General features: G+C 46.3%; 2 protein-coding genes across 2 annotated transcripts; one reads left to right on the top strand and one right to left on the bottom strand.

Annotated features, from left to right (window-relative positions):
• Positions 1-746: 746 nt before the first annotated feature.
• Positions 747-6,223, top strand: LOC104269596 (dixin-like; the record flags this gene model as incomplete). The annotated part of the gene is made up of 10 exons (XM_009866883.1): positions 747-851; positions 1,375-1,428; positions 1,980-2,072; positions 2,160-2,231; positions 2,948-3,034; positions 3,203-3,364; positions 3,481-3,547; positions 4,502-4,610; positions 5,133-5,241; positions 6,143-6,223. Coding segments are annotated over 10 exons (939 nt in total), but the record flags the coding sequence as incomplete, so codon positions are not given.
• A 1,660-nt stretch (positions 6,224-7,883) lies between these two features.
• LOC104272014 (protein FAM118A-like) lies at positions 7,884-8,936 on the bottom strand. The gene is given in 3 exon segments (XM_009866881.1): positions 7,884-8,139; positions 8,141-8,381; positions 8,384-8,936. Coding segments are annotated over 3 exon segments (1,050 nt in total).
• Between the last annotated feature and the right edge of the window lie 2,235 nt (positions 8,937-11,171).

Below are 11,171 nucleotides of genomic sequence, written 5' to 3'. Positions count from 1 at the left end.
CCCACCCACCCTCTGTCTTGGGATATGTACGGTAGAATTGTCCCAGTGCACTCATTCTTGACAGCAGAGGAAAAAGAGCATGAGGTTATCCTTGTCCTCTTCAGCTGCAGCATTTTTCACAACTTTGGCTCCTGTTTGCTCAGTTTCTCCCTCTGGAGTTCTGAACACTAATGATCTACTCCAGAGCTGCCTGTCAGGCTCCTGTGAAGGAAGCAAATAGCAGTAACTGTCCAATGTACAGTGCTCAGCTTTTGGGCAACACTGAGTGAAAGGTGCAGAATTAGTCCTGACTTCGGCCTCTTTGGAGAGGATTTCACTGCACAATTAGGTCACATTGAAAGCGTTCCTCTTGTCCTTGGCTGACACTGACCTCTTTCTGCCCTCTGGATGCTGCAGATGCATGGCTGGAGGCACTAGCTGTAGGCCATTGAAAAGACCTTCCAAAAACACTGCTGTTTTCTTCCACAAGAGCAAATTGTCAGGCCACTTCTCGAGCAGGAAGCTCAGGCAGAAGCACAAAAAATTCGCTCTGTCGCAGATGGCTAGAATGTTGGCAGTGAAGTTGCTTTTGGGTAAGACAAAAGGCAGAAGGGCTGAGCTCCCACTGGGCAGATGTCGATATACCTCTTGCTTCAGTCCTGTGAGTGCCCCTCCTGTGTTATAGCCACTGGTCTAGGTCACTGACTTCTCAAAGAAAGGTCTTTGCCTCTGCCTTGCACCTTCCTACAGATAACATCTTTTCCTAGGATGCTTTACAGCAAAGGCTGATTCAACAGGATGCTTCAGTTCTTCAGCTAAAGCAAGAACTGCTGAGAGCAAACATGGACAAGGAGGAATTGCACAACCAGAACGTGAGTAACTGTGCTGCTGAGGGTTAGATTATTTTAGAAGGAGATTGGTGGCCCTGAGGGCTTCAGCAGCCACAGGATGGAATCGGTGGTTGCAGCAGAGTTCTTGGGGTCGTGGGACAGTGAGCAACCAGTCAAAGGTCTCTGCACAGTAAATACTGCACACAGTCTATTAGCCAGCTGTGAGACTTGCTGGAGTTTCTGTTCTTCATTCCCACTTCCTGTCCTCCAGGACCTTCAGCTGAGAAAGGGAGGAGCTTCTCAGGATATTTTCCATGCAGCTACATTCTTCCTTCCTCATTGTGCTCCCTGGGTTAGCAAGTGGCACTTTGACAGGTGGAGCTGCCATGTACAGTGCCTCTCTGGAGAGAGAAGGGCAAGGGAGGAACTGTGCAGTCCAAAAGGGTGCTGTGCTTAGATATTTAGTAGATATTTAGTCTTGGGTCAGTCTATTGTACGAGGGGCAAAGAGGTTGCCACTAACATTCTGGGAATACTTGCCTCACACCTATGTGTTATTTTTGCAGGTTGACCTTCAGAGGAAGGTTGAAGAGAGAAACCGGCTACTGGCAGAATATAAAGTAATGGAATCTCTCTTCACTGGAGGCTTTGCTGGGGGCAGCATCTGGTGGTTCTTCATTTTTGTGAATGTGACTGCTGTCTCCCTGGCACACAGTCACCTCTGGGAATGGCACTGTGGATAGTGAATAAATCGCAATAGCCATAGGTGTTTGTAATGAAATGGAGGGGTCAGATGTTCTATATGTCTTGCCCACAGCATTTTGTAGTAAATCCTTTATTGTCCTGGTTTTTCTGTGATGGCTTGCTGAGTACCTGATGCTTGTGCAGAAGCCTATTAGATTAGGTTGAATCACGTGATTTTCCACTGATGTCTCAGAAATCTGTTTTCTCTGGGACAGTTGTCTGGCCTCAGTAGTGGATCTTTGCTAGGCAAGGGGACTCCAGGCAAGAATCACCTGGCTGATCTTTTGATGCTCAGTTCTAATATCTAGATGGCAGTACATGTATTGTGCAAGAGGAGGCTGATCCTGGCAGATGATAAAACCTTCCCTGCCACATATCGTGAGCCTTACTCACTGTCCTTTTGATTCTCTTGATTACTGTGTTGCAGAAAGAACTGTGCCAGAAAGATCGGCATTTACAGCAGCATCAGACCAAACTGGATGAAATGCTTAGGCAGCTTTCTGAGGCCAGCTACCAACAGGTATGGGGCAGGTGGTCTGCACTGGTGCCTTGTGAGCTGGCACTTTCCTTGGTGGCTCAGTTTGTGCTGACTCTTCTGCTCTCACAGGTGGATTTGGAACGGGAGTTGGAGCACAAGGAGGCACTGCTAGCTCAATGCATGAAGAGAGAAGCCGAAGAGGTATGGGAAGCCTTGGTCTATACATCAGGCTGTTGGAGTGGTGTTCCTCTCCAGCACTCTCTAGCTAGATCGCTCCAGAAAATCATCCCCTTCATCCCAGAGAGGCCTAGCTCTACAGTGTCATTGTCAGTGCCCTCACCAAGGCAGCCAGACTCCACAAAGCATCCAACTCACCAATGCTCTCAGCACTGAACGCTCTGGCTTAGACTCTTGTGTCAAAATCCTAAGGAATGAAACAGTGAGGGAAGCCCAGGAGTGAATGGAAGCCAGAGACTGTTGGCTTCTGTCTTCAGCTCTGACACCGGCTAATGGTTAGACCAGAACTTAGTTTCTTACCTCCTCCTTTTCCTGTTGACTCTGGTTTTAAACACTTGGAAATATGTTGGTGGAAAGAGTGCCAGCCCCACTATGTGTTCCTACACAGTGCCACTGGAATGCTGATTATGCTCCCTAGAGCTTACAGAGCCCTCTATGACGTAGCAGCAAGCCCCTTCATGTCTCTGCTTCTTTTTCTCCACTTGTATGTGGGGAATCCTCTATGTGCTCTGACCTATAGGACTGCCTGCACACCTCTTAGCAAGTGTATTTATCTAGTAGAAGACAGGAGCTACGTCACTGATATGGAAAGTTTTCATGCCCTCTCATCCTTTTGAAGTTCACAAATTGTGATCTTTGGGGAGGTCCTAACATTTCCACATGCGTCTTCCCCTGAATAGGTGATGGCTTACAGTGGTCATAGTGCTCAGAGCAATGGCTTCCTCCAGACAGCAGGAAAAGGAGCTGTTTCCACAGTCCACCGAGGGGTAAGTGCACCTAAGGGATATTTTCCCAGCCAGATGGAGGTGAGGGCTCCAGATATCCTGGAAGCTATTATCCTGTTAAGAGATATTTCCCCTTTCTAAGACCTGTGGCTTTAGATGGCAAGAAGGCAGCCTGGAGTTAGTCTGACTGACCTGTGGTCTCTTGAGCAGACAAATGACTTGCAGCTGGTTCGTGATGCCCTTCGCAGCCTCAGGAACAGTTTCAGTGGCCACGATCCACAGCACCACACCATTGACAGCCTGGAACAGGGCATCTCCAGCCTGATGGAACGGTTGTACCACATGGAAACACAGAAGAGGCAAGAGAGAAGGGTAAAGGCTTCCTAGGGCACTTAACTTCTGCCCTTCACAACCCAGAGCTAAGCAGCAACGGGAGCTTCAACTGGGAAGTGACGCTTTGTTCTCACTCTTTTGGCTTTGCATCCTAGATCTGGGCGAAATCACCAGCAAGCAGCACAACGAATGAGTGTAGAGACTCCTGGCCTCCCAAATCCAGTAAGTGCCTTTTGGCTCCTGCAATCCCACTGCCAAATTCATTGTTCAGGTTTCTGGGCCAAAGTCTAGGGCATAGCATCCCCCTTGGGAATCTGCCTTCTCCACCTTCTTACTCAGTTTACCAGAGCTCACTTTCCTCCCTCTAGTAATTTGCTGTACTGATTAGACTTCACTGCAAAGCAAAGGAGGCAGAGACAATCTGTGGCTGCTTGTTTGTAAAGCATCATCACAGTGGGAGTCTGTCTGGGCCACTGTGGAAGTACTGCAGTATAAATAACTACAACAAACAATTACCACTAGGACGAGAGGGAAATGGGATATTTCAGCTTTCCTGATGGTTTGTGTGCCATCTAGTGGACACAGATAACTGTATGGTTGCCTCTTCCCCTGTTCGCCCCTCAGTGTCCAGCACCTTTTGTGTATGTGTAACAGCACAGGCTGCTCTAGCACCTCCAGGTTTGCTTTTCATCGTGAAGACTGTTTTTTCCAATATTGGTCATAAAGGTCACCCAGAAAGTCTATGAGGTTGTAGGGGACAGTAGGTACTGGGGAAAGACAGAGAACTCCACCTTTCAGCTGCAGAGTAGCCTGGAGGTACAAGATGTGGAGGAAGGTAGGAGAGGAACTCAGAAGCGTGAAGTGGATTCTGGGAAGGATTTGCTAGATTCTCCCTCCTCTCTCATAAACTGCAGTTTTGGGAGCAGCCACAGTGCTCGGCAAATCTTCCATGCTAGCAGTACAATTGGATGCTGACTCTACCTTAAAATGCAAAGTTTTCCGATGAGCTGGGGAATGTCTACCCTCCGCAAAGGAGGTGATTACTCGCCCTCCTGAGTATCTCTTCCTGTCACCAGTTCTCTCCTCTGATGGCACATTCGCTGAGACCACCCGTTTTGTCTCCTGTTGTGGCAGGAGACGGGCTGTTTCCCCACAAGGGTGCGCTTTTCTTTACAGAGTTGCCTCATTCTCACAGCACCCCAGTGATGAGCACCAGCGCCTGCACCAAAGTGTTGTACTTCACTGACCGCTCCCTCACACCTTTCATGGTCAACATACCAAAGAGGTGAGGTCTAGCTTTTGCCTTCCTGACACTGATGTAGGAGGTGCTTGTTTCCCTTAAAGCATTAGTCTCTTTTGAATATGGTCACAACATGGGTTTGTTGTGCATTAACTTGGATATTGGATTTCATACCATTGTCTGGGGAAGCTTTCTTAAAGCGTTTGGTTTAGAGCCCTCAGAGATTCATCTCTTTTTATAAAAACTTCCAAGAGCAAAAGACAGCAGCTATTGTGGCATATAGTGCAGGACACTCCAGTCAAAACAACTATGGTTGTCAGTACAAAAGAGAAACTGAAAAAAGCTGTTTTGAGGTGGTTCTTAGCAAATCAGGAGGCAACTCTTGCTCTGAAGAGGACCTTAAGGTCAACAGGTATGTTCCTGGAAGGGCAGATCTTCACATCCCCGTGGCCAGGGTGCCACATGACTAGTTGGATTTCTGCTGGGGTTCTGCACGTTGTGTGGTGACACTTGAGCTAAATCTGGTAATGGTGCACCATGGGATAGTGCCAAACTCTTCTTTTGCAGGTTAGGGGAAGTGACCCTGAAGGATTTTAAGGTAGCTATTGATCGTGAAGGAACGCACCGGTACCACTTTAAAGCCCTGGATCCAGAGTTTGGCACAGTCAAGGAGGAGGTAAGTGTGGCATTTACCTATGGGGTGCTTTGGATCCAGTGTTACCACACAACCCTGGAGACCATGGTCACTTCACTTTTAACTTGCCCCTAAACAGACTGTTTTCACAACTGTAGATTGCAGGGTGCTAAAATGGGATGTTTTCATCCCCAGCCAGAGCAATTACACGAATGTGATAGGAGTTGCCTGGGGGCTGCAGAGCCCTTTGGGCAAAGACCTGGCTATTGGCTAAGCCAGTCTGTGACACAGCATTGCTCAGGGGCAAAAACTCCGACTACACTTCTAGCCCTTCCAATCCAATCAATGCAATCATAGAACGGCCTAAGATGGAAGGGACCATCTGTTGCAATGAGAGACACACTTTATGGAAACATGGTTTATTCAAAAAACATTTTCCTTTCTTTTAAAGGTTTTTTCAGAGGTAACTGTGGCATCTTTTCCCTAGTGTACTGCGTTACAGCCCTGTTTATGCTCAGGCTGCTGGTGGTGTGGACTGGATTCAGTAAAGGTTACTGGGATAGTTCCCGTTTCATAAATTAAAACAAGTGTAAAAGGTTACGCTCTCTGGGAGCAGTCAGATGGCTAGGTAGCCATTCTGCAGAAACAGCTGGAGATTGTAGTCTGGAGCAGAAAAGACGTGTTTCCTGTCTCTATTTTACCTTTCCTAACAAAAACATGCCAATAATAATCTTGACAGTTATTGGTAAAAAGTGACCTAACCCGTTTTTTACCTGAAAAGATTACTCAGGCATGTGAATGGTGGAAGAAGTACATGTTCTCTGGGCTCTGTGTAGTGAAATCTGAGCTGAGATCTCTGACTTGATGCCTACCTCTTCTGCTACCCAGACTGTGGAAGAGCTGTGTCTAGACTCCACACATGACTGGACTCCCTTTTTTGTAGGTATTCAATGATGATGACATCATTCCAGGTTGGGAGGGGAAAATTGTGGCCTGGGTGGAAGAAGACCATGGGGAGAATTAATCAAGCTTTTAAGTCTTGTCACTATGGAAACCTGTAACTTGCTGCTGAGCTCAAAGAATGACCAAAAAAGCATGTGTGCTGGAAGGAGTCCAACTCAAGCTGCCAAAAAAGAGGGCTTCTCTGCAAACAACGGGTAATGCATGTTGTGTGCATGGACGCCTGGCATCTGACTCTCCATGCCCAAATGCAGACAGTGTTCTGAGACTGAAATGACAGGTCTGTGAGAAAGAACACCTTGCTTTGTCCTGTCAACTAAACCCTGAAGGCCTTAATGATGCATTGCTCCCTTCTTCTGCTTCTCCATTCCTGCGACATTTGGTACAGACTGCAGCCTGGGCATTTCAAGTCTGTTGTTTTGTACATGGTATTACATAAATCTGGACTGATGGCAAAAATGTGAAGCTTTGCTTTCATGAGTCAGAAGAAGCTGCTACATTACACAAGCCTAAGGTTTGACCAACTTTGGTCCTGGACTTCCACATGCTGCAGGAGCAGAGTGAACCTTCTGGACATTCTAGACTGAAAGTATAGAAATCTGACCTGGGGAGGGAACACAGCCTTCTGGATGTTTTATGCATGGTTTAAAGCAAAGATCACCAGCTTGGCAAAGCTCCCTTTCTTGCAGACTCAGGCTTCCACTTCCTAGCCCTGCTTTTCCCACTCATTTCTGAGGCCTCTCTGCATTTGCTTTGTTGCCATGGGGACTATGGGATCTTGATGCTTGCTTATTTACTGAAGAATTTCATTTGCGGGGGAGCTGGAATCAGCTGCTTCCCTGAGGTACTTACAACCCCTCTGTTTGTTGTTTTCTCCTGCCCTTTCCTCTTTTTAGCAAGAGAGTTTTTCACCTCTTGTGCACAGGCATCACTGTGTGCTGCTGCCCACTCATTGCCGGGGCCACCGAACCCTTACCCACACCACTAGGTAGGATAAACCCCATCAGTGACACCACCATCTCCCTGGAATGCCTGCTTCTGGGGTGCATGAGGAATCGAGGACTGCTTGGGAAAGAACAAGCCCTAAAATCCCTGAGGGTGGGTTTTTCTTTTTGGTTTTGTGGGTTTGTTTCTGCATTGCCTGTCTCTGCCCTTCTGCGGCCAGTCAGCTGTACTTCCAGTGCGCTGGCTGCCATGTGCGGTAGACACTGCTGACTTCAAAGCTCCGATGGCAGGCTCTGCTCCTTCTCAGTACATGTGCCCCTTCTGTGGACTACTTGGGTGTCTGTGCTGTGCATAAGGCTGGGAGAGGGTGCACCTGGTTTTATTGGTTTATATTCATACAGAATCATAGAATGTGTTGGGTTGGAGGGGACCTTTAGAGGTCATCTAGTCCAACCTCCCCGCAGTGAGCAGGGCCATCTTTAACTAGGTTAGGTTGCTCAGAGCCCTGGCTTGGGGCTGACCTTGAATGTCTCCAGGGATGGGGGCTTCACCACCTGTCTGGGCAACCTGTTGCAGTTTTTCACCACCCTATTGTAGAAAATGTCTTCCTTATACTCAGTCGAAATCTACACTCTTTTTTTTAAGGGCTGAGATGCACAATTTTGATTCCACTTAAATCCATGGGAATATTTAGCTCAGAGCTTGCCATGCAGCAGATGTAAAACACTGTTCAAAAGTGTCTGAGTTGGGTTGTGGTTTGGTGTTGGGTTGGTTTTTTTTTAATTATTAAATAGCGGGCATACCGTTACTGACTGCTTGGTTCTCATTGGAAAGTCAGTGCCATTTTCTCCCAACTTCCATTTAGCACAGTCCACACAGGAAGTTCCCAGCCGTGTTGTGCTCTCCCCTTGATCAGCATCTGGACTTCTCTACTTGCAGATTTGAGCAGTCAGATCTTGTACACACTCTAGGAATTGGTGAAAGCAGTCCCTGTGGGAGAGTACTTTTATTCCGTCCAGCAGCATATCTGCCACTTAAGTGGTCATCGTTTTCTTTAAGCACCAACCTACAATGTTCTAAATCCACTTTAGTCTTTACATAAAGACCTTGGAATATCTGATTACACAGACTCTCTCCACAGCCCCAAAACAAAAAAGACTTGGTTCGATACAAATTTTGAAGAACTTGCATGACTTCAGGATCTTCACTAACATCCTTATATCCCGAGGGATCTAGCACTGTTGCACAGGGATCTGTATATAAGCTGCGAATATGAGAACTCTGTATTTTATATGACCTCTTGTCCACTGAAGAACCTTACCTGTATCTTTCAAGTCTAAAGATTCCATAGGTTTACCCTGTTGCAGACCAAGTATTTCAAGTAAATTATCATGGTTTGTAGTCAGAACCATTGTGCCTCTCTCCATGAGTCTCAGGACTGATTGCAGAACAATCGGATTCTGAATGTGCTGTTACAGATTACCAACCGCCTCCATTAAGCAATCATGGAAGAAGTCACCACATACTGGGTACACTAAGCTTAACATTTTCCTAATGAGATCCCGTTCAACCACAAGCAGGTCTCTGATTACATTTTTACAAAATTGAGCAACGTCTCCTGGATGAAGCATTTCCAGCTCTTCAGCTCCTTCAGTGACAGCCTCAATGCAGCTTCTCTGGGAGCACAGTGCTGGGATTCCTGGTGCTACTGCAGCACTTACCTCGGTTCCAGTTACACGAAGAAGGTCCTGAGGCTGCTTTATTATTAGACTTTTTAAGGATTTTCTGGATTTCTGCTCACTTCTAATTGTTGATCGTTCTGATTAATCCATTTCTGAGCCCTCAGGGGAGCGGCCTTGCTCATGCGAACATGTTCCCGTTCTTGGAATTGTTTTGTACTGGTTTACGTTTGTCTGAGGACTGTGGATATTTTTATACTAGTGCAAGTGCTCTCTGTATATTTCTGCACGCATTATACTGTGTTTTACTCATTTTCTAGTGGATGCTGAGATTTTGTATCGTCTCCTGTTCACACAACACCGGGCTCATAACTTTACTTTACTATGGAAATACTAGTTCCTACTGGGTTTTATATTTTTGCCATCTGTAATAGGCAGCAACGCTACCTATTTATTTCCTCACTGCTTCACTGTCCAGGAAGTAGCTCAAGGCTCATACATGTGGCTCTGTGCCACACAGGCACAACAGAACACGCCTCTCGTTCTGGACAATTTCTCCTTACAGACAACAGTAGGAAAGTTCATCACTGACAAAGTTCATCAGTGGGCTGCAGCAAGGGGAATACATCTCTCTTGAAAAAGAAATATAAATTTTCTTCCTCCCTGGAAGTAGTTTTTCTGTTGCATGGTCTCTGGGCGGTTGGTAAAGAGAGCAATGGGGTTGTTATACTGAAATCTATTGTATTGCAAATTCTTAAGTGCTTCTTTCTTCAGGTTTTACTGATCAATTTTATTTCAGCAAGAGCCACATACCAAGGCTAGAACTCCATGGAGAAAATTAAGACCCTTTTCAGGGTCTTCAGTTACCAGGTCCATATCCCTTTCTGCTACTGAAGATGAGCAGTTTGGTTTTGGAGCGCTGAAGACACAGGAAGCTGTTAATATAATCTAATGGTTAAGAGGAGCTTCTAATGGATAAATCTTCAATCCAGCCTTGTCTGTAGCTATCCAGTTTTGCCATGAAGAAAACGGTTATTAGCTGATACAGGAGACAGCCTGTTCTTGTTCTTAGATCAGTTAACTAACCATGGTCACGTTTAATGTGCTTACGGCCACCGGAGAGCTGAGAACTGAACCAAATATGGAAACACATGCTCTCCAGAGCAACAGTGCGTTATATTTGAGACAAAAGGCTTCTCGGGGGGGCTGGCAGTCGTGTACCTTTCAGCCATGCTAACGTTGTGTGTAAGCTGGGACAAAAGAAGGCATCCCCGGAGCCAGAACTGATAGCAGTGTGCTATTCTTGGGTTCCTCCGTGAGGGCGAAGGTAGAATTGCTTGAATTGCCATCATTGAAGCTGAAGGACTGCTGCTCTGATAAGCTGTATCACATGCACACTTTGGGTTTAGATTTATTTCTATAAACTGCAGCCTTTTTCAGACTTTCTACCTTTGCATGATTGACAAAAAGGGGTCTGTAGGAGGTAAGGACTATTAAGCATGAGGGTAAGAGGTATCAGGTGGAAAAGCCATTTGCTGGATGTGTTTTTCTGATAAATCAAAGCAAAAAGATGTTGCCTTTAAATCAGTTTGGCACTGCTCTAGCACTGACTTAAATAGATTTATTCTGGGGCTGTGCTCTTAATATCATGCCCAGGACTTGTGTATTTTTCATTGGTTTCAATCTGTTTATTTCTGTTCCCGCCTTCTTCAAAGTTACGCTCCTATTCCAACGTCTGTAACTTGCTTATGTAACGTACATGCTATGTGTAAAATTATATTTTCATAGAAACTCTGATGTTTGCATTCATTGCTTAGAAAGGGCCATTATTCTAAAGCCTGCTCTCTAGGAAAGTGAAGGTTTATCTGTACATCTAAACGGGACATACCTGACCGGTGATTAATGGACCAAGCGGTTATCTCAATAAATCGGGGCTTGCAAACAGTCTGTTTAGTGCTTGTGAAGGGGAAGATGGCTTTGAAATGAGAAGACAGAGATAGGAGTACAACGGAAACATCACTTGGACTGCTTACTGTTAGCTTTTTTTTTTAGCCTTTTTTATTTTCTGTCACTTCTCTACAGTGTTTAGGAAAGGACGTTTTCTGAGACTAGCAGGAGATTAGCGGGCTGAGAGTGTTAGTAAAATTTACATCTACTCTTCAAATGGGCCCGAACAGTTTAAAAAAATGAAACAAAGGCCCTCCTCGCCTGCCTCGGCAGTAGCAGATGTCAGTTTCCACTCCCCAGCCTGCATGATCTGCTGCAAGTGCCTGAGCTCCGTGAAGGCGAGCGAGCCCCCTGTGCTTAGGAGAGCCCCTCCGGAACCATTCACCACGGTCCGCCTCGGGCTGGGGGACCGCGGGCTGCTCGATCCGGGGCGTCACAGCC

Source organism: Apaloderma vittatum, unplaced genomic scaffold (assembly GCF_000703405.1).
Source record: "Apaloderma vittatum isolate BGI_N311 unplaced genomic scaffold, ASM70340v1 scaffold37213, whole genome shotgun sequence".
In the NCBI taxonomy this organism is placed as follows: Eukaryota; Metazoa; Chordata; class Aves; order Trogoniformes; family Trogonidae; genus Apaloderma; species Apaloderma vittatum.
This window is presented reverse-complemented; position numbering and strand designations above follow the sequence as displayed.